The sequence below is a fragment of the Poecilia formosa genome, unplaced genomic scaffold (genome assembly GCF_000485575.1).
Source record: "Poecilia formosa unplaced genomic scaffold, Poecilia_formosa-5.1.2 Scaffold34, whole genome shotgun sequence".
In the NCBI taxonomy this organism is placed as follows: domain Eukaryota; kingdom Metazoa; phylum Chordata; class Actinopteri; order Cyprinodontiformes; family Poeciliidae; genus Poecilia; species Poecilia formosa.
This window is the reverse complement of record NW_006799973.1, coordinates 2,487,191-2,511,037: the sequence shown is the minus strand read 5'-3', so window position 1 is coordinate 2,511,037 and position 23,847 is coordinate 2,487,191. Positions and strand designations below refer to the sequence as shown.

Sequence of the window (23,847 nt, the reverse complement as noted above, 5' to 3'; positions counted from 1 at the left end):
TAAATAAAATACACACTCACTGCAGTTTCATTTCATGTTTATCTGCATCCTCTGACTTCAAATCCTCCCTGATACTAAAAATGGCCAACACAGCGTCTTCTTCACTTAGTTACAGCATCTACACTAAAGAGTGACCTTTCAGAGCTTTGTACGGCGAGTTTGCGGATCTTTCATTCAACCAAATATGTAACATGGCATCAACAAACAATTACAGCCGTTTGCACCAAAATGATAAAACATTATGATTAAGAGAAACCCTAAAAAAACAGAAAGTGCCACCAGACATTAAATCATCTGTCAAGACCAAGGATCTCACTGTATGTGCTGAATTTAGGAGGATTTTCTGCAGCCTGTGACCAATTTAACTACAGTATAAACAGGTAATTTTCTGTGAAATTAAAAGACCAAAAATGAATCTTTAATTAACCCAACACTGACCTTTGATTTTAGGTTTATTGTAAGTAGAATCAAGCAAATACAAAGTTGAAGGTACCAATTCACTGAACTCTACTACATAAAACAAGGACTTTTAAAAGAGCGACCCATATCACATCCTTGCTAAGAATTCACAAAACTTTGATTCCAAGAAATTGGGAAACAATCGATCCCATGAAAACTAAAGTAAGTTTGTAATAAGTCAAAGTGCAGATCTCCATCCCCAAAAATCTGACTACTTTGTTCACTTCATTTAAATATTACAAGTGTGCGACATAGGTAAATTTAGAAAATAAAATCAAAATATATGTTTTTCAAGCAACAAAAGTCCACCCACAGAGCCATAAATAGTTTAAATTTTTCTAGCTAACAAAACATAAATCCATTTTTCACCCACTCACTGTATAATAGTTGTTTATTTCAGAAAATGTAGAAAGGTACTTTTTCCCCCTAATAGTCTAGTCCCCATTCAAGGTCGTTCATGCAGAAAAAATTGGCCTCTTCTGGTGACCGGCAAATTTCTCAGTGAATCTCTAATCTCGACTCTCGCTCTGCTCTTCAACAGCGCCGTCACTATGGAGAATAAAGTCCCAATATTCAATATTTCTTTCATTTCACCAGGTTCACGGGGGAACAATGATCTTCGCTTCATGCTTTTGGAAACCGTCACCAAGGGCTGACATTTGCGTCACACAATCACAGTGCGACAGCTGGCATTCATGTAGAATACAAACAGATTCCCCGACTTATTGTCAGTGCAAAAAATAAATAAAAAAAATGGCTAAACCCTTTAAGCATCAACAGCTGCATGGAGGAAGCTCGAAAGTGGAATGAATTGATGGGGCCGGTCAGAGGAAAACAAAAAGGCATCTGAAAATGAAATTAAACTCACCAATTTGCAGCTGTGTAGCGCAGGAAAACGAGGGAGGGGTTCAAACTGTGTTTAGATAAATAAGAGCATGAGAGTCATCTGAGGGGAGCGCTGCAAAGCAAACCAACAGCTGCTGAGCATCACATCTGCTCCGAGTGGAGTCATCAGCAAACAGACAGACTGGAACCGACCCACTGAGGCACGCTCCAGGGGAACGAGAGAGGGATGGACGGAGGAGAAAGACTGGAAGCAAACGATAGGAGGGCAGAGGGACGGGGAGGAGGGGGGGGATAATACAATTAAAGAGATGGAGGATGAGATTCAGAGAAGCAGTGCGGAAGAGCAGACAGCTCACAACAACCTGTTACTCCCTCCCCCCACCCCCTCCGCCCAACGTTTGCTCGAACGAAGGTGGAGGAATCATGCTGGGGGGAGGCAGCTTGTCGGATTGTTCGGCATGCAACAGGAAACTCAAATCACTTGCTGTCTTTTACCTTCTCACCCTTTCCCTGACATCCTTCCTCCTGCTCCCTTCCTCCCTCCTACCCGTCTTTCCCTTCACCGAGACTGACAGAACAAGCGACGCCTGTGAGAGTAAAGATGAAAGGCCTGAGAGGGAGTTGGGGGATTCGGGGGGGTATAGAGTGCATTTTTTATTTTTTTTTTCCCTGAGTGTGAGGTGAATGAATGATCCCTCTTATGCCACAGCTCGAGACGTCCTGCCACGACACAATAGCGAAGGAAGAAGATATAAACCTCCACTCAGGGCACAGAGGTCACCGTGCATGTTCGCTTTGCCTGTGCACTTCGTCCACGCATTTGTGCTCCGATGTACGAAAAACAGAAAACATCACTAAGAAGGCAGTGGCTGCCGGAACAGCACATATAGTAAACAATATAGTACATCTTGGGCTCGCAGCGAAGACCCTCCCCGAGGTGAAGCAGAGACCCTGAGAAATACACATTGTTCATTCATGATACCAGCCTCTGGTAGTGAGGGCAACCCCGTAGCAGAGTAAGCAATGTCATTTGGCAGCAAATGAAGGGGAAGGAGAAAAGCAGTTTCTGCGTCTCTCTGAGCTCGCACAGCTAGCTCTAACATTTAGTGAGGCCGGTCGGCGGGACAAAGCTCGGTTTGTGCTCGCGTCTCTGCGTGGCGAAATAAACAGAGCCGCTGCCCCACAGTTCCCCTCTAGCTCGCCATCTCCCGTGCATCCTCCGCCTGAAAGAGCAATCTCCTGACACAGCTTGCCTTTCCAAAATATTTACTCACAGAATACAAAAGCCATTCTACCACCACCTCTGATGTCTTAAATTCAAACAAACCATGAATGCACACTTGTTGAGTCCATCTGCTCTGGATTGCACTTTCCTTCCTCCTCACTATGCAGCCTGCGTTTGTTTACTGCAGAGATGCCTCCACTCATAACATGTTTTATTCCTTTAGCAGCTGGGAATTTGGTAAAAATAAAAGCGGAGCAACAATGCTGACCACTCCTTCTAACCCAGGAGTCAAACAGACATTGTTTCAGCACCTTTTCCTGTGCAGTTCATTTCCTTTCCCCTATCTCAGTCCAGCACCTTAACTTTTTATTAACCTTTCACCTTACTGACCTCCTTTGCTGACCCCGTGTTCACAAAAAGTCAGCAAAATAATCAATCATTCTCTATTTTTTAAGCAACTACCCCCCAAAAGCTCACAACTCTGAATTTTTGAGTTTCTTTTGAAAGGTTATGTTGATATTCTGCAGTGAGCTTAGACTTTCTTGGAATCATTTTGCATAAATTTAGAAAGGTCAGGCACAGGATGCTAAAGCTAACGGCCAGTCCGAGACCCGCCTTGGGGGTTTTTCTGCATGCTCTCTCTGGACATGTGTAGTTTTTCTCTGGGTACTCCACCTTCCTCTCACAGTGTTGAAGCATCACTTAAGCATGCTTATGATTGACGCATGTACACTCCACACAGAAAATAGACTTATAGAATCCACTTGACAACTTTTGCAGAATTTCTACCCTGTGCAGCTCGTCCCCACTGTAGTTTATAATCTGCTAGAGCCCAGGGGGTTGTGTAGGACACGTTTAGCAAGCATAGCATAAAACAGTTGTTAGTAGCAACATGGCGACACGCGTGAATGTAATGGTGATATTGTTGTCTTTATGGACCAACTGACTTTCCGAACCTCCACTAGGAGGAGCTCTTGCAGGTCTGGCATGTTTGTACGCAGGAAAACGTCTGTGTATTGACAAAATTTCAGAAGTGCGGAAAATTTGGTTTGCCCCGACGCTGCACCGAGGGGTGTAGTTGCTGAAGTGACGCAATTGGACAGTGCGGCAGCGTGCGGACACATCAGGCATAAATCAAGCTTTAGTCTTGGCGTGACCTTTCCTGTTTTACCCAGTTTTCACTCCACACTTTTTATTTATTTATTTTTTAAACAGTTATGAAGCACAATGGTGAAACAAACTGGTGCTGTGCAAGTTACTCAGCAAGTCGTTGCTAGGTAACCAGCAGTTACTCTGCAGATTGTTGCTAGGTAACCAAAGAGTGAGTGAGTTTGTTGGTGCAATCAACCTGGCTTAGCTGGGCGTATACCCCCAGATTAGCCATCAACTTCAGTGTTTGTCCAGTTAATCTGGATGTATAATATACAAAGCCATCAAGAAAACCGTAACATTAACTGAATACAAGCTTTCAACAAGGCCTCACTTGAAATATCTTTCCCATCTTTTTGAGAATCAAATGCTTTCATCAGTTCCAGGGCTGAAAAGTTTTGCTTTTGTTTGACACCATAATGATTTTTATCGTACAAGTTGAGCTGCTTTGGTGATTGTTGTTTTCCCATGTCTTCCACTTGTGATGTTTTTTTTTTTTCTGCACGTGCTTAAAATAGGAAGACAAAGACACTGTGCTCTGATTAATGGCACGTCTGGGCACCCCCTGTTTCAGCGTGATTGTTCAAGTGGTCCTGTGGGTTTGCACATGCTAATAAGTAATCATTTTCATCAAAGGGAAAGTCTCCTATCTGTTTCCTCTTGTATCTTTGACTTCTCTCTGAGCTTACCCCATTCTTTTCTGCCGGGGAGGCCTGGGTCCTTCTGGCTGCACCTGTGTCTCATTACTGCCACTGATGGTCCAGTAAGCGGCTCCTCTCTTCCTTCCCCTCCACGCCATCATGACTTTCCAGCCTTTGGCTACTGCCATCATACATTTACCTCCAACTGCATAGCCTCCACACACCTTTTCTCCTTTTCGCGTCCACGGGAATCTCTGGAGCCCCTTTTCGCCAGCCACTTCTGCCATTACAGACTCAGCACAAATGGGGTTTGTCAACTGTGAGGTGATCTAATGATTTTGTGCTAGGCTAGCTCATGACCTCAATTTATCAGCGAGCCCTCAAAGCAGCCTCTCACTCGCTCAAACATTTCCACCTTTGGCACAGTGGACTACACTTATATTATACTGATTAACTGATTCCAATACCTTCATTATGAAAACAAATTATAGCAGGGCTGCAACTGATTAATCTTTACAAACCTTTACCACCAACAGCTCAAAGCCAAAATATCCTCTTTTTACTTTATCATTTAACACAGACTGACAACATTTCCATTAATGAAGCAGAATTAGTAACACCAGCATTTTTTTTTTACATTCAGTTCTTATATGGGTATATCAGTACAATAACTCACACCTAACTTTAAAAGGCTGCAGCACAGAGATCAAGACCAATAAACCAATACTGTGAGAAAATGTAAAAAATGAAAAGGGCAGCAGCTAATGATGCTTTTCTGAAAAAAAATCTTTGACATGATTTTTATCTAAAAACAAATAAGATGCAGTGAGAAGTCGCCTAAAGACCTTAATTTGCCAATATTTAGCTTGATCAGCACTGACAGGTGATCAGAAACTCCAAAATCAAAACTTTTTAGAATTAAGAAAAATAATGTATCCACATCCTTCAGTGTGGATGCTGTTAAAGAACATTAAGATGTATTATATTTCAGTATCCGAGTATTCAAAGCCATCAGGATTTCTGAAAGGTATACGTTTTAAACTTCCCATGATGTCCAATCGGTGCTACTTACAAAATTTGCAACGCTTAAATGTCATGACAAAATCCTGCCAATTTTTGACCAAACTTGGTATACATTTATTGTCTTGTGGATTCTCATGTTTTGAAAATCAACCGTCATTTTTTTTAATCTTGTGAAGTAAATCAGGCATAAGTTGCTTCCAGGCTCTAAAATACCTGAATGCATTCAGCAGTGCTTTAATGCAAATTAAAATGCTGCCAATTTGTGCATTCAGCAGCCTCTCGTTTCTGCATCCATCTTTCTTGCTGCATCTTGGTTGTGATCAATCTTATTCCAACTCCACATGAACCACAAAGTTAAAAACTCACCAAATACTTCGGAGTATATTTAAATAGTAAGTGAGATCTGTCAGAGAAAATCCTGGATTTGTCTAACCTGCTTTATGGCGTAAGGCAGTCATGCAAACATTTGGCGCAATCAAAGGTAAGACTGACAAAAATAAACTGGTAGAAAAATAATCCTATACAAATGAAGGAAGCATGCTTTCCTGTTCATGCCTAAAGTAAAATAAAAATCTTTCTGTAAACTATGAGCTGGCTTCATTTAAAGATCAAGATAAAACAGCCGTGTGATGTCCATAACTTTGTTTTATCTAAACAAGCGTGTGTTGATTCTGCCCTTGAAAGCTCATTTGTTTCCACACCAATTGTTTCCAAAAAGCCTGTAAGCCCGCCCGGATGTCCTGACATCCTTCTTAAAGTGTTGACTTCAGAGAAGAGGTTAGGTTTCAAACCTTTGGCCTTAATTCAGGCCCATTTTGTTTGGCACAATGTGTGACCTCTCCTCCTGCAGCAGCTTCTTTGTAGCCGTCGAGGAATTGACCGCTACAATTCGTCTCAAGATAAAAATATCCTCGGCTTTCCAAAACGCCCACACAGAGCCATTTCTTAAAAGTCATGTGTCTGTGCTAAAAGTTTATAGGCAGCTACAGTTTATCATAGAATCAAACCCTCGGTGTCTATATTTAGCATGAATCCAGATTACTTGGTCTGAAGGCAACAACACATCCAAGAGGGGAAAAAAAATTAGATATGGACCTTAAGCAGCTCTAATTCAATCTGTCATCACATTTGCTTTGGGCTGTTATTTACAGAGAAGTTGATTACTTACTGTGGAGAGCACAACACCTTCCCAAGCAGAGAAACCGCTCAATAGAAAATTTGGCATTTAAAAAAAAGAGAGAAAAAATACTGTTGACTTTAAAATAAACTTCTGTTTTTTTATTTACACCACTTTAGTTTAATACCAATGACCAGGAATACGCTACCCGTTGCATGATTGGTTACACACCACCTCCAATTTCCGTGTCAATAACTTCCCCAATGTAAACATCACAGCTTGAGATGTATTAAAGCTTCACTCTCATTAATCAACTATCCTGAATCTAAACCAGATGACGATCCCATTTTAGTTATTTTCTGCAGGTGTAGGCTTTTTAGAGAACTTCGCTTCAGAAATCCAGATTTCTCATGACTCTGAATGACTAAAAATATAATTGAGACCTTCAGTTGAGTTTTTTTTTTTCCATCAAAATTTTTAAATATCAAATTAAAATTTCTCATGAGAGCGATTTGACCGAAGTCATAAAGCAAGTAAAATCTCGACTTTGCACATTTTCCAACTGTACCACCACCTGTCTCTTAATCATATTTTAAACAAAAGCCCAATTCCCCAACTCTGTTGACTCATCGTCTTTCAATTAAAATCAAAAATCACAGTTTTTCCAAGGCTGAATAAGCATTTGAACATTTTACAAGCAAAATCTAATTCTGCACAAGCTTACAGTTTCAGTGAGTGCATGTGTGATGATAAGCTGTGTGATGTGTGATATCTCAAGCTACAAGACTCACTGTGCTGACCTGCATTTGATAAGAAATAAGACACAGAAGGCAGCTGCACTGCAGGACTCTGGCTCCAATCTGTCAACCGGAACGTTACTTCATCAGTGGTTGGAGCAGAAACAAGATCAAAAATAGAAATAAGTTATTTTTCCTGAAGCACTCTTAGCACTTCAACTGTCTCAAAAAAGGAAAAAATAAAAAATAAAACACCCTATTAGCAGCTTTACAGTTGATAACCGATCTTAATGGACAATGAATCTGATAACTGGGAAATTGGTACCCATTTTCTAGAATCTGATAAGAATTAAATGAGGTTTCTATATTCCATTTTTTAAAAAAAATCATCGAATCCTACATGCAGTGTTTTAACTACGATATCATAGCCAATACTGCATCATATTTAAGGTCAATTAACCCCAGTGTCACTGATGATTATTCTTATGAAGATTTCACTTGGCAAATGAATAGGATGGCAAAATTACACAACTCCTAAAAATCAACTGCTGGGCACAAAGGCCAGCGTGCATTAGCTCTGATGGCTGCTGAGATAACCAGCTCCAAAGTATGATGGCTTCTGAAGACGCGTGGAGGGGCCTGAGAGGCTATAAGCATTAGAAGATCATGGACAGACTCCCTCCTTCGCTGTGCATATTAATTCTGCTAATGCAACTCCGCTCAGCTTGTCGCACCTTGACACTGCATAATTATGCCATCTTCAAGGGACAAGCTTTTTAAAGGGCAGGCGTGTAAGCGCAGCAGAGTGCCTCTGTCGATGGGATGTTTGAAAATGCCAATACATGTCTGAAGAAAGCTTTACTCTTAGCAGATGGAAGAGCTTTCAGGCTGGAAAAGGAAAAAAAAAAAACCCTGTTAGATCTGAAAAGCCCTGCAAGGCATCTTCATAAAGCTGGCAAGGCTTCCACGGAGGAACCTTTTCACAGTAACGAAGCAGCCAATTCTGTAAGTATTATCCTGAGTGACAAGAGCGTCAATCAAACGCCCGGAGCATCTCACCCGTGGCCTCCCGTCATCTATCACTCCATCCTGACAGGCCCATACCTCCATCTCTCACTGGGTAAATAAACAAGATCAAAAGGGACAAATGGTGCAAAGAGCGGAGTGGAACTGAAGGTAGGGCATTTAAAGTGGATAAACTCTCGAGGTGTAGCTGCAGAGACAAAGGTCTTCATGGCCTTCAGCGGTTTGGAATGAGCATCGGTCTGCATCTGAGGCAGAGGAGCTCCAGTATCTAGAGTATTGTTCAAGAGCGTTGGAAGATTGATTGATCAGAGTCTCATCTACAGTTATGTTGTCTGCTCCAGACCGTCATGGTGGAAAAAGAGCTGGACCATAACCGATGTTCTTAATTTACAAGTCCAACTCTATTCAACACATCTCAAACAAACAAGGCCTGTGCAAGGCGGCTGAAATGAGCTTCCTTCCTATTGTGCTGGACTCCGCCTTCGATATAAAGAGGTGGACAGAGCTGGACTACTGCTCCTCCACAGTGAACGGAGGTAGTTGAGTTAATCGGTCTGCGTAGATGTACTCTTGGCCAACTTCCTCTGGAGGTTTTCCCACAAGAAACAAACCCACATGATGACCCAAAGTCCGTTTGGGAGAGGACAATACGTCCAGGGTGTGAAGTCAAAATACTATAATTTCCCAAGTTCTCCCATTCACACGGAGACAATTTTAGGCTTAGATCCAAGGTTTTGTCTTATTGGTCTGAAACGACCATTTTTGAAACCAGGTCTTCTTTTAAGCAACGTGTCGGAGCTCCATCTCCATCACTCAAGAACCTCAACCAAACATGCCATTGTCCTTTGTTTTTATGTCCCTCTGTGGCGGTGTTACAGCGCCACCGACAGGCCTGGCATACCTACTACAGCATTTTCTGTGGTACTGGATCCTGCACATTTTTTCTTACTTATAAAAAAAATTACTGTGCTCGTCTCCATGTGTCTCAGTCAGTTCTTGAGATTAGAAAAAACAAACTAGAGGAAGGATCAGAGTCGAGATGGACAAATATATCAACATGTAGGTTGACAGATATAGGGAGAAATTGTTAAATGGGCAGATGGAGGAAGGAATACTTTAGAGCGATGAATGGACACACTGACTAAACTAGACACAGATGATTGATAAATGGATAAATCTTTTGTTTTAAAAATAAAATAAAAATAGTTGGTTGGAGTAACTTATTTATAAAAAGTCAGACATTCCTATGTTGACTATAACAGGAAATAAAGTGTGGAAATATATATATATTTTTTTAATCTGAGCTAACCTCAATGTCCAGAGACATGAGGCGCCCAGGACAAGTCAGTTTCAAGGAGACGAAGAAAAACCGATGCATACAGTGTGAAAAAGGAGGAGGTGTAAGAGAGAGGCAGGAAGCGGAGACACAATGGGGTGAGGTGATGAAGAGCGGGAAAAGGAGGAAGAGTCATCTCAAAGGAATGAGGGGAGGGAAGATAAATTGGAAGAGAGGGGAACAGACTGGCACAGGGACGGCGGCCAAAAGAGCGGACAGACAACAAGGAGGTTTTGGGGAGGATAATGGGAAAAACGTCTACGGAGACATTAATAATCTATGCCAGATAAAGGATTTCAGTGTCAAAAGCAAAGTGGAAGACGTTGGAAGGATGAAGCAGAAAATCAGCTAGAAAAGTTAGAAGTTGGTAGATGGAGCCTGAGGGACTTCTATTTAAAACCAGAACAATTGTGTTAGTTTACATGAGCATAGAAGTCACATCCTTTCCTCACCTCTCTCCTCCCCCCGCCCCTCTTCACTGTCCTCAGGCTGTATCTATTTAAATGTGTATTTAGGCGGCGAGTGCCACTGCTCTAATCACGGCTGGCATCGCAGCACATTCCCTCCCCGCTACCCTCACCTCCCTTCCAGCAATCAGACTTCTTCTGAAACTCCACACTCATGCATTGCGCCCTGCATGACTGTGTAACGCTGGAGAAAAATTCATGAATCACTAGAGCACGAATCAGCCACAGGGTTTTTGCAAGAAAAGGGGAAAAAAAAAGATGGGAAGAAGGGTAAAGGACAGCGGGTAAAAGTCTTTCCTTTACAAAGCAGGAACATTGGGGAGATAGCTCAGCAACCGGAGGGCATTAGCAGACACATACACTAGCTTTGTGTCACCCTAAAGATACTTCCTTTCCTCTACTCTTTACTTTGTAGGTAGAAAAAGTTTTAAGGAACTCCATGGCACAGAATAAATATGTATGCATCTTCTGCAGACAGTAAATATCTAATTTTCAGTACCAAAAAAAAAAAAAAAAGCATATGGTGAGGTAAAGAAAGCACAAAAGCACCATCAGCCACCGTCTCCAATCATCTCTTGTTACTCAGCCACTTTTCCCTCAGGGTTACTTTTCAAAGACAGATCAGTGTGTTGTTACAGGTGTGGTGCGGAGCAGAGGGAGAGGCAGGGAACAGAGGACAATAGATGTCTTTTTCAGGGGCTGTGCTCGATTCACCTTGATTGGAGAGTAAAGAAAGCAAAAACCATTTGCAGAGACGAGGAAGGAGGATGGCCCCCAAGCTTGACCAAGGACAATGGTGCCTCTGTTTTGTAGCATCATGTCCAGCAGCAGGCAAAAAGAAAAGAAATACCATAAAGTTGTGAAAGTATTTTACTCCCTGCTATGATAGACTTATAGTTTAAGTGTATTGATTCTGGGTTTGAGACCTCTGACCCAGAGCAATGTGCCGTTTCCCCATGAATCGACCAAACATCATATTTTATATCTTTAGTACGTCTATTAGATCTGTGCTATCCGTTGTAGCATTAGTTTTAGCCTTAATGCTCAAATAAGTAATGATAATCTTGTGGTTATCTTGGTATCTGTTTTAATATTATTGATCAAAAAAATTCACAAATTATTACAATACTAACATGACTCAGAAGTTAAAAAAAAATAAAAAATAGGGATTTTATAAACAGTTCAGTGTTGTCAGCGTTAGCCTGGACCGTAGCATTGGCATTAGTTTTAGTAATATGAGCTTTTGCATTGGTAGTCTTAGTGTTTGTATTGTTATTTTTATTGAAACAGATTTCAACTAACATCCACAATGTTTTAAAGATATAAATAAGTGCAAACATTTAATGTGCACTGCTGGGGACACAATAACTCCAATCTGCTGTTCAAACATTACCAGTTATATTGCTTCGCAAGAGGAAATGTATAAATGAGCATCGTAAATGTAGATCACATAATTTGTCTTTGTATTGTGGCGAATTAGAGTAGTTAGTCACGTCGACACGTAAAACCGAAAGCATTTCTTGATGAATCCTGAATGACCATATTTGGTTTGTTTTGGCAAAGCAATCAGTCAGCGTGACATCAAAGCTGTAAACACAGCATTATGAGCCACCAGTAGGGGAAACCCGCATTAAAAAACTAGCATCGTCATCGCTTCAAAACTAATTCCAAAGGATGAGGAAATGACTCGCTCATTCACTCGAATCAGGAATATTCAGAGCCCTGCTGATAAGTACGGCCCAAACGTGAAGTACAGAAAGATGGTGTCTTTGTTTAGTAGCAAAATCTTCAACAGAAAAGTGTTTGACAAATCCAGTCACTTTACTTCTTCACCAAGTGAGAGGAGGAAAAACAAACTAGGTTATAAATAACTATCATGTGAAGGATTTAACTTCATGTTTTATTTTCAAGTTGATTAGGAATTATTACCACAACTTCTTGTTTTCCTTGGGTAAAAATATGACCTGATGAGGTTTTTCTTTACCACAGTTTAAAAACAGGAAAGTCAAAAAAAACATGCATTTCCACCAAGGAAGGAATCATAAGTCAGGAAATGACTTCAAGAGGCTGTTTGCATGACGTCCTGTTGACGTCCAGCATGACTTGACATCCCTGTTAGTAACTCTTCAAAATGGGAAAAATAAGAAAATACAGCATTTAAATGAAGCAGTTTGAAGCTGGAAGAATTCAACTATTCTTGCTTTATCTACTCAAGACTAATAATGGACATGGATCCAAGTTTATCTCACCGGCAGGCAGTGAGGACAATAAAGTAAAAAAAAAAAAATAAAGAAAATAATCTAAGCTTGCTAGTAGGGAACAGCAGCAAACATTTCACACCGAGATTATACCACAGTAATAAAAAGTGGCTTTATTCAAAGGCTTTTAATACATTTTTTACCAGGAGTACCAATGGATGTGGAAAATATAGTAAAATATAGTCGTGCAGATGAATGTAGACTTACTATTCCTTTCACTTTTTATTATCTCTCACCACAAAAGCTCCACAAAGCTTTTTTTCTGCTACAGTCCTTGTCAGCATTGCTGTTCGCAGCAGGAATTAACTTTCACATGCAATCCCCGTTTCACCTTCAGAGTTAGATTCTTGTTAGATGAGTCAAGCTACCGGTTCAGCCACTGCCTGCAGCGGAAGAGCAGTGTGTGAATACGTCCAGCAGCAGGGGAGTGGACATCGTCAGCCTGATCCCAACACTGCGCGACAGGTCAGGTTTGCTGAAACTAAATAAATCCTGCTCTGCTTCCATTTTCCTCTTCTCTTACTCTGCACACTCCATCACTTGGCTTTATTCCGTCACTCGAGTTTTCATTTCACAAATGTTTCAGCCATTAAATCGATCCGACATCCTTAAGTGTTGCATGCAAACATGTGAAGTGCATGTTCCCGTTGCACTGGTGTGCAAGGAGGGGGCTGAAGTGGTGGATGTCGATCAGCAGGCTGAACCGTACGACAAAGGGAGCAAGCGAGACAGAGTGGAGGAGTCCAACGCTGTCAAAACAAGTTAACCTTTAAAAAAAAAAAAAAAAGAAAAGCCCAACAAGTCAGAGCAGGAGGAGGTGCTTTTGTCCATTAGGAAATAGACTGAAAAAGGACAAGCACACAACACTGATTGATGAGTAGAGGAAAAAAGAAACAGAAAACCTCGTTAGGAAGGTACAGATGCCTGCAACACACGTCTGTAGGGAGGCTGGAGGCTGTTGAGGAGGCATTAACAACAGAAAGACAAAGAGAAAATGAGAGTAGGAGCCTGAAAGTAGCAAAGGCAGTTTGAATGGACTTAAAGAGAAACTCTGGGACTGATATAGGTGGAAGAGACAACTGGGGAATTGGATAGTGGGACGGGGAGAAGAGGAAAGCTTCAGAGGGGAAGGAGAGGGAGATGGAGGGACGGAGAGTTACAGACATACCAATTACAGAGGCAGAACCTGGAATTGATGACTGAAAAGCAAAGGGAAGAAGCAGAACAAAAAAAATAAGATACAGCAGTTCACCGAGCAGATGGATCAATTATGCGAACCAAATTAGAAAGAAGAGGAAGTTGGAGCATTGCGAGAGCACGTAAACAGAGGGAAAAAAAGAAAAGCAGAAGTAAGGAAGGAATAAATTAAGATGAAGCACTGGGAGCTAAGACACAAATGTGACCGAGGGGAGAGTGGCAGAAGGGAACAAGTGGCCCATTAGTGAGCAGGCAATCAGTCGAGCAAATGAGACAAATCACTTCAACGGAGAGGAGCCTTCCCCTCCCCAAACAAACCGGGACACAAAATGTTGACAAAACACAGAGCTGATAACCGAATAAAACCTGCTGCCTGCGTTTGACCTTAATGGGCTGTTGGGGATTTAAACGCTGCTGCCAGTGAAGGCTCCAGGGACTAATGATGACTCTGCGACTTGTTTATCAGCTTCACAGCAGATTTTCAAACCAACAAGTTACACAGAGACCATCGGCGCCGAGGCTGAACTGTGGAATCATAGCAACGCTGCTCGTCTTGTGAAACGCAAGAACACTCCCTGCCTGCCTTTGTGATAAATAAAACCTGTTGTGCAATTGTGTAGTCGGGTTTCTTATCTCGGATATCTGCGGATTATACATTACTAGAGTGTAATTTTAGCCGCTTGGTCAAATCGAGTCCTGGGATGACAAGAAAAACGAACCTTATCGAAACCCGTGGGTGTGAACAAGGTCGAGGAAACGTACACATTTTCCAGCTACAGGCAACATTTTCACTTTCGCGTTGAGGCAAATCTTTACGGTAACTTGAGTTCATGTTTTAACAATGTTTTGGGATTAGTATCCAAACATTAAAACCTGAAAAACTGTGGAAAGAAACTTAACCTCAGCTAAATGACGTCGATGTGTTTCAGTCACCAAATTAAAAAAATGGAAACATCACACATGGATATTTTTATGAAATATATACAGAGCATATAAACATGAATATTATCAGCCATCAAGCTGATTTTGTACTGAAATCAGCTGGATGTTTTAAGGCTCAGTTTGTCAAGGTCACAATGTCTGTTTTTTTTTCCATTACATTGAGATAAACAGCTTCTTTCACAGCGGAGCCCGTTTCATTATGTCAACACAAAGTTTCAAGTTACTGCAACGACATTTTCATAATTTAACAAACCGTCATCACATTGTCACGTCAACCCTGTTTAATAAAGCTGTCAGATTTGCTACAGTTAAGATTTAAAGCTTGTTTTTTTTTCCTGTGAATGGTTTCATTACATAATTATCCTGAGATAATGACACACGGAGCGTCTGAATCTCATCTCGAGATATTCAAGATCTTGAGCTTCGTTTTATAGTGAAATCAGTTTCATCATTTCATTCTTTGAAGATTTTAAGATATTTAATCTTGTTTCATCACAGCAGTTCAATATAATATCTCATATTCCTTTTCATGAAAGGAAAGTTTTATTATCTCAACATAAGAACTGACTTTATGGAAAAAAAGTCATTTTTACCATCTTGGAATAATGACAATTTTATGTAGATATGTGGGTAAATCTTGAGTTTGTTAGTTAAACTTACATTTTATCCATCCAGCTTGTTTTTTCAGTGGTAAATGGGATTTTGAGCCAATTCACTGTAAAGATAATACTCCAGATTAATTTTATTGTAACATTTAGTTGAAATTCTCTAAATAATGGATTAATTAATTTCAACCGCATAATCCAGGCTGTAATCTATTACAATGTTTACTCAAACTAATACAATCATCATAAATACTGGATAAAGAGGGAATTATTGTTCCATAAATCAAATCTGTATCATTTAAAGAGCAGCAGGGGTAAGTGTTTACATAAAACCTGTGTTTTATTTAAAGTCATAATGAGGATTTTACACCAGCTCATGCTTAGTCATGAATGGTGATGGAAAAGCAATTCTGAGCAACGTAACTCGGCGTAAAGCATCAATGACTCATTTTTACACGGAAAGCCACCTGTTGCGTAAAAAGAAAAAAAAAAAACCTGCTGTTCCTCAAAACAATGAGTAAATTATTTTTTAACCCTTTCAGAGATTATCACAAATTAAATCAATGCAGGTATCAGATTTAGGCTTATTATTTATAATCTTTTTTTTTTTTTTTTTTAATTACTTCAGTTTTAAAGATGAGCAAATTTTTAAGTTTGGGAGGAAAAATATTCCCATCTCAATTTTTCCCTACATTTTTCTAGACTTGGAGAATGCAGAAAGCAGATTTGCTTACTTCCATGTTTTTTTAAGACTGTGTGGGAAACGTGGAGGGTTTTTTCTTTACAGGGGGCACAGGGCTCAGTTTCCAGCTCCTTGAGGCCTGACAAGACCTGTCTCACCAAATTCAATTTCCTCCTGTAGCCAACCTGTCCAATACCCCAGATAAGTGTGAATTGGACATGACCTTGTCAAAGTCGGGTGTGAAGGAGATGCGGCGTAGCCGTGTATGCCTGCATCCGTGGTGCCATGCAAAGGTGTGTCGACAGGTAACGCAAAGGAGCAAAAACGTGTGAAAAGAGCCACAGGAGCAGGAGGGTGATGGCAAAAACGGCTGGACGTTTTCACAAACCGTGGGGGCAGAGAGGACGCAGGGAGGGATTAACAGAGGAGGAGGCAAATATAGAGATGTTTCGTGCTGCCGTCGTGAGCCCTAAATGTTTTCAATATCACATAAGGGCACTGCATCATCCACCATTCAATACCGGATCGATAAGGCAAACCACCTTCCACCTCGCAAACTACATTTAGATACATTAAGGTGACTGCTAATGAGCAGCTGTGTGCGTGTGCGTGCAGAGACAAGCCGGCGAGGACACAGCCAAGGGCCTCCGCGCTCAAAGCTGCATCCAGATCTGCTGAGTGCTCTGAAGGGAGGATTTCAGAAATAAAAGAATGTGACAAAGACGGAAACAAGAAGAAGAAAGATGACAGAAAGAGGCTAAATGCCAGGTTACGTTCGTAAGAAAAGAAAGGTTACAACAAGCAGTCCTTTACTGTCTCCACGAAAGGCTCTTTGGCAATTAAATATGTGTCTAAAGCTTTAAGAGCGAGAGAAAACGAGGGGTGGGGATGTGAGACCAAATTACAAATGAGCAGATAATTCCTGGCCTGCTCGGTTCACTCTCTCCTCGCAGTTCTCTGAAAACCTCCTCTTGCATTTCCGCAGTGAGGAACTTGTAAATGTCGACATCCTCAACCCCACCCATCCCAAGGCACCCACCCACCGCCGATTCCCCTCAGTGATTTCACTGCAGCGGAGGTCACGGAGACACCAATCTCTCCAAGTCTAGTTAATTAAGAGGATTTTATTTTAAAGAGTTTGGCCGCTTTTCAATGGATCTTCAATTGAAAATTAGCGCTCATTCCCCACAGTGGCTGAGCTGGAATGGCTTCGACCCGCGTCTGACCAAACTCCATTTAGGGTTAGCTAGTTACACACGTGCAGATAGGGAAAATGCAGACTTGGCAGAAGGTTTCTCGACTAATGGTCTGGAAATGTCTCAGTGCTGAATAACATAATAAAAACGGCCACATGCATAATAGCACCACAAAGATAAGCTCTGGCATGCTGCATTAGCAAATATTGCAGTCTTAAAAACTCTCCATTATCTGCAAACATGTGGGTGGTTAGAGTACATTATAGAGCGGTCTTTTGCAGTCAGCCTCCATCAGTGTGCGAGCGCACAGATTGGGTGGCGATCGCCGTTTAACCCCAAACCTCTGCCAAGAGACGTATCGACCCGAGCGCGGTTGCATTTTTTTGGAAAGCCCTCAGCCGTCCCATCCATATTAATAACGTTTGGCAGTCATTCCAGGAGGAGGATATCTGTTCATTTCTCTTTTTTTAATCAGATGGGACCGGCTCCAGCGGTCAGGGAACCCTGGGAGTCGAACACAAACATCCCAGAGGGGGGCTCTCAGTGTGACCTCAACACAGGTCACCATCCGCCCAGCATGTAACTACAGGCAGGGGGGAAAAGGGAGGCAGCAGGGGGGCGCCGATAAAGAAACAGATCCATTCCACAGTCTCCGGCTCGAGCTCCAATGCAGCAGGAAAGCCACTTTAATAAGGGGGGAAGCAAAGTTACAAAGACCTACTTTAAGAATCAGTTGAATGAGCAGATCTAATGATGTGCTCTCTAAAAAGAAACGCACAGTCGCCATCATCCTGCGATGCGACACCACCTCTCCATTACTGGAACGCCAGTCGACTTGCAGCGTGGCCTCAGGTTACTGCCCTTGTTCACCACCAGCTGCATGTGCAACTGTGTGTGCATGAATTGCATTTGTGCTCGAGTACGCGGCCCGAAATGCAAAAAGACGCAGTGACTCGTGCTCATCGACGCTCCCTCTTCTCAGATCCATCCACCCAGTCTCTAATAATATCTGCCAAGTCAACAATAAACTTGATGGATTGTTTGTGTTTCAACCCACTGGCACTGTTTACAGAGCAGAGTAACCACAATTAATTTATGGAAATATCTATATCTCTGTAGTTCTGCAACTTGCTGAGTATCAACAGTAATTTAAACGTATAAAAAGGCTTTTAGCATTTGAAAGCTCTGCTTGTAAAATGTTTTCAACCCCTCAGCAACGCCTAATTGGCAAAGGAGGCATTTGTGTGTAAAGTGGTGACAGTAAGTTGATTTAATTTTTTGAATTAAATACGTGGAGACCATCCAAAACACTGTCTGCTCAATATTTCCTCAAAGTTCAGCTATTCCATATTCACCGGGAGTCGTTTAAGGTTCACTTAAGTAAATATTAGTTGGTTTTTTTCCAGAGTTTTCCAATGAGCTTCCCTCACAGATTGACGCTGAACAAAAGCTCACTCATCTCTCCATTAAACCATAAACTCCCACACCTTTCATCTCTGAATCAACAGACTCTTAATCGTGGCCATACGACGAAGCAGAAGGTCACTGAAGTGTCATTTTAACAGTAAAACTCCTTTAATACCTGCACGTGCGTGTAGTGGGGGCTGTTGGGTCCAGAACGAGCCTCTCTTGTAACACACGTTTGGACACACACTCCCGACCTTTTCAGAATCCTTCTGACATTTACAGACCCTGTGCAGAGAGGAATCGGACGGCTCATTTCCATAATGATAGGACTGAAACGTGACAGCCATTAACGCTAAAAACCAAACCAAGACCCCTTCCGGGACTAATGAGACACTAAGGACTTTTTTTTAAAGCAGGCAAAAGAAAAATAAGCTCCTTTCGTGATCCATCAATTAGATTCCTGTTAATGGACAGAGTACAGTGCTCCTTCTCTGCTGTGATGATGAATGGTCCTAGTCTTGGCAGGACTGCACTGTTCTCACCATGTAGAGGGAAGTAGTTAGATCTAATAGTTTGAGCTATTGCACGCAAATGTGTGCCAAAAGAAATGGAGTGTGTGTATGCGCGTGTGTGTGTGGGAGGGCAGGTTATGCTGAAATGCCTTGAAATGCTTGGAAATCCAGATCACTTATAAATACAATATCAGTGGGTTTGATTTTTCGATGGAAGAACAACTAAACATTTGAGCAAGGACAATAAATCCAAGAGGAGGGTGAGGTCACGTGTGGTTTATTTTTCCTGCCTGTCTGCGGTGTGCGTTGTTCCCGTCATAAACAGGCCAGCCTCGAGTCCAGAGAGAAGAGCAGGGAGGGGCCGGGTGGGCTATTTGAATGACCCAATGTCTACCGTCTCTCAGACAAAAGCACTGGACAGGAAAGGACCGAAGATAAAGAGGCGGGAGAGAAGACGAGAACAAGGCCCCTATGTGCTCGACGGCACCGGCGGGGGGAAGGGGTGAGCGGGTTTGGCGGGAGAGAGAGGGTGGCTTGAAGAGGCGGGTGGGGGTCTCCTGTCTTAATCAGTTTCTGCCTGTAGAGTTTTTCAGCCAATCCACAAACTCGGCCTCTGCAACGCAAAGCAGCGCAACAGGGGGGCAGAAAACCCACCTGTTTCCTCGAAACTGATGAGGAGTCATTAGGAGCCAGCCTGCATATGAGGGCGCTCTGCAGCAGGTACGCAATGTAAAAAAAAATAATTATCATGAATAAAAAAAATAGAAAATAAAACACTCCACCCCCGGCATGCCCGTCGGTTTCTCAGGCAGCTCGACATACCATCCAGCCATCCCCCCCTGCACACATTCAGCTTACTCAGCCATAAAGACAATGCCACCATGGCGTCACCCACAAGCCCACCCTTCTTCCAATAAAAACATCGCCATGGTAATGGGGCAAGCTTTTCTGACCCACATCTATGATTCCTCCAAATGTTCGGGAGCAAGAGGGAGGCAGTGGGCATTGCACAGTAATTTCAGAGCTTAAAGTGGAAGCCCACCTGCCTGATTTGATTAAAGTATACTTCCCACATTCATATAAACAGAAATATTACAGAAGCCAACCTTAATTAAAAACCTATAAACTCCATATTGAATTTTTCATTAGAATCTGAGCCATATTAAACCACAAACTTGATTAAATAACTTCCCTCGCTTGCAGATTGAAGGTGGAAGTAAGTGGTTACTGTAAAAGCCTGAGCAGAAAAGGGAAAAGAAAAAAATGCAACGTAGGCTAGTGGAAAGTTTTTTTTTTTTTTTTTTTCTTATTTCCACAGTTGTTGCAATTTAAGTTGCATAACTTCACTATAAAATATAAAAGGAGGAAAAAGGTTCAAATAGAAACAATGAAATATTTTCGGTGGGTAAAAAAAAAAGAAACTAAAAGCAGTCCCAGCAGAGCCTAGCATTCTTCCGTGCTCATAAATATGTAAAACCTTTTGTGTCGTATTTCCCCATTTTTCTCCCTTCCTCTAAGAGCACTTCATGAGTTGTTAAATGAAATTGGACCAAGCAGGTCCGCAGCACGAATACCTAAATAAATAAAAATAAAAAGTCATGGTGCCCATGAATCCTGATTAAAAAAACAACACCCTTAATCAACCACACGGCAGTCTACCCCGAAACAGAAAAATCTCAGTAGCTGTGCCAGGATGTGAGATCCAGTCCTACATTCTTGCCCCAATTACATCACAAAACAAATAGATGGCCTAGCAAAGCAAAGAAAAAAAGGATGAACTGGTTTAATGCCACACACAAATATGCTAATGAAACTACATACCAGGAATACCACCCCACAAAACCACCCTTACTTTTTTATTAGGAAAGGGAACTGTGGCACCTGTACACTATACAACAGAATCTTAGAGAGTAGTAAATATTACCCATTAATTATTTAGATAACAATTTCATACTAGGCTGCTAATTTAATGCTCAATAATGGTTGAATTCAAACATTAAACCCTAAAAGTTTTTATGTAAATTTTACATATTCGATGGCATTTATATAGATTGTATTATGAATAACTACGTACATTTAGTATATAGTTTGTGTTGCATCAGTCCACGTTCCAAACCAGTTGGCACATCTAAGGATTTTTGCCAAGTGCCAAAATATCCTTGAGAAAAATACGTTTCAAGATTCACTGCTAACAACTTAGTGCCTTTCTCGTGATATTTATTGACTTTTCAGACACCTTCAATTACTTTTTTTTTCCAAAACCGGTTCTTGTTGGGGGTTTTGGCACTTTTTCTTTTTTTTTTGGGGTTTCCTTGAGGTCACCATTGGCCTTTTATTTACAGGCAGATGTGAGTGTTGGCATGAACCCCTCCAATCTCAAAAATACTGATAGATGGCCACTCCGACAGCTGATTTATGTAATGTAGGTTCAGGCAAACTCTTTGGATTATTGTGTCAAAGTCCATCTGTAGCTCTAAACAGCTACAAATAAACGTTTATATTCTTTTACTGCCTGGAATTGACATGACCAAATATGCAGATTCAGCGATTAAGTCATGTAGTAACTTGTAGCCATTTTTAGCACCGCTAACAGCTACTGTCCTTGCTGAGAAGTTGGTAACAGTGTCTGTGTTTGGGCAAGAATGTAGGCTGGCTTCCAGTTTCAACTGGTTTACTGGTGGTGCTAAGGTTGCTAGCTTGCTAGCTTCTTAACTTTGGTAGTAGCTGCTAAGGAACTTTAAATGCATTTCAACAAAGAGGAAATTTAACATTTTCCCTGATGACCAGAGCCAAGTTGTAAATAGTTTGAAACCAGCTTTAATTAGTTAGCAACATAACTAATGCTAATATCAAACATGTTAGCAAGGTAAGGCAATTGTTGCCATAAGATTATTACATCTTTGCAGTGACTGAAAATTATTTACATCTCATCTTGGTAGTGATGAAAATGTAAATATTTAATTTCAGTCAAAGTGTTATTTTTTACCTTGATTACTTCTTGAAACAAAGGGCCTAGCAGAGGCGCCCATATTGGAGTGCATCTTCTGCAATCAAACTTGTTTGCACACACCAACAACAAATCTGAGCTGCAGGTTTTGAATATTAAGCAAGATGATCCTAGACGGATAAATATTTAATAACCTAAACAAAAGAATGTTTTGTAACATTGGAAAAAAATATTTGATGATCCAGAGAATCGTCCTCGCAACACAGCAACACAACAACAAAGTATCTTCAAACAGATCTGCTGCAAACCAAACCGCTACAAGACATCCTTCCTGCCTAAAGCTCCAACCATCTGCAATGCCTCTTTGAAGAAACTTGGATAATGAGAGCTACCACAATATCAAGCTTCCCTTCAGGATTAATCAAGTATTGATACATTAAATTATTCTGGAAGCGAACTGTTCACTGGGTGGATATTTTGTACATTTTTCCTTCTGATTTTAAGGTTTAAGCCAATATGCAACAGAATAGTCATAAGAAACTAGTTTAATTTCACTATATGTAGATCAGAAATAATTATAATTCACCAAATTTTGTAAGTACGTTTTAAAATTTGGTCAGGATTAAGAAAACGAATTTCATTTTAACTCAGAAATATTTCTAAAATTCTAACAGTAGGGTTTTACCAGCGTAGCTGTGGGCTACCTGAGCTCAGGAGCGGAAAACACCTGAATTATTAAGATAGCAGGAGTGGCCGAGTCACTTTAAAGTAATAGTTACTCATTTACATTCACGTCCTCCCACCCACACACATAAACACATATCTCAGTGATACTGCCGATGACCTAGCACCTTGGATTGAAACAATTTGTCATCAAGTTTCAGCCGCAACTCCCTCCATGTTCAATTTGGAGCTCGTCTCCACTCCATTTTTACTCTACTGAACTGCAACTAATAAATGATAATGTGCGGAGAGAAGGGGGAGAGCAACAACGCCGGAGAGGAGCCGGAAAGACGAGGGAGCTACGCGCTGGGATGGAGCGCACTCCCCGAACACCTGTTTCACAGAAGAGCCACACCTTAGAGGAAACTAAACATGGCGTTGAGTCACCACCGAAACTCAGGTCAAAGACCGGTGACCGAAAACTCTGGAACAATCAGGAAGTGTAGCTATCGATTGGACATGACGTATGTTTGTAGTGTATTTTTTAGAAAGAAACTTTCCGGGAATAAAAAGTCATGAAAAAGACAAATGAATAAAAAAATCACAAAGCTTGGAAATCACCTGATTTCGTCCTGTTACCACCCGGACAGGTGGTTTTGCATGATTTAAATACTTGGAAAAACAGAAAGCTTTTTTTTTTTTTTTTAAACGGATAGTTTCTTACCGTGTCGGAGGAGTATCGACGCCGCAAAGAAGAGCAACCCGATCATTCTTGCGGGCACATTTCGGGCGTCATGCCTCGCCATTATGATCCTCCGTAGAAGCGCACAGTCTCTCCGGAATAAATTCAAAACAACCGCAACACCTTTAGAAAACACTTAATGTCGACGTAAAGTCTTAGTCAAATAAAAAATAAAACTTTTAATTAGATGGCAGTCGTCTGGAGAGGCTCCCTTTTCTCTGGGCTGAAATGAATTTTTAAAATCCTTGTGAGTTCGTCACAGGTGAATATTTCCCCTCACAGCAGCAGCAGCTGGCGCTCAGGATGTAATGAGGTGCTTCTTCGCGTCTCAGCTTCTGCAACTAGTACAGAGCGCACCGCGGAGTGCGTGTGTATGTGGGACTGACTGGGTGATGTCATCAGAGAGGCGTCACAGCCGTCAGTCCCAAAAAAAAAAAAAAAAAATTTAGGTCCCAGTCACCGCAGGATCAAATTCAAAAGGGAGGCGCAAGGGAACTTGTTGAAATTGCCACAAGCATTTCTCCCCCTCCGTAAACTTGGATGACACCGCTTCCACCTGCATTGGCACCTAAACTGATCAGCAGGTGTTCAAAACCAAGTGGAGTTGCATTCATTTATTCGGCTAAATTTGGTTTAGATTGGCCTCATGGGGGCTTTGCAATCTGTTCCG

General features: G+C 41.4%; 1 protein-coding gene across 1 annotated transcript in view; it reads right to left on the bottom strand.

The window, feature by feature from the left end:
• LOC103136796 (poliovirus receptor) overlaps nucleotides 1-23,562 on the bottom strand; it is a 66,363-nt gene extending 42,801 nt beyond the window's left edge. Inside the window, exon 1 of the mRNA XM_007550214.2 lies at nucleotides 23,160-23,562. Within this exon, the coding sequence (XP_007550276.1) occupies nucleotides 23,160-23,241 (82 nt within the window). The 5' untranslated portion in view covers nucleotides 23,242-23,562. The remainder of the gene's footprint in view (nucleotides 1-23,159) is intronic.
• Nucleotides 23,563-23,847: the final 285 nt, after the last annotated feature.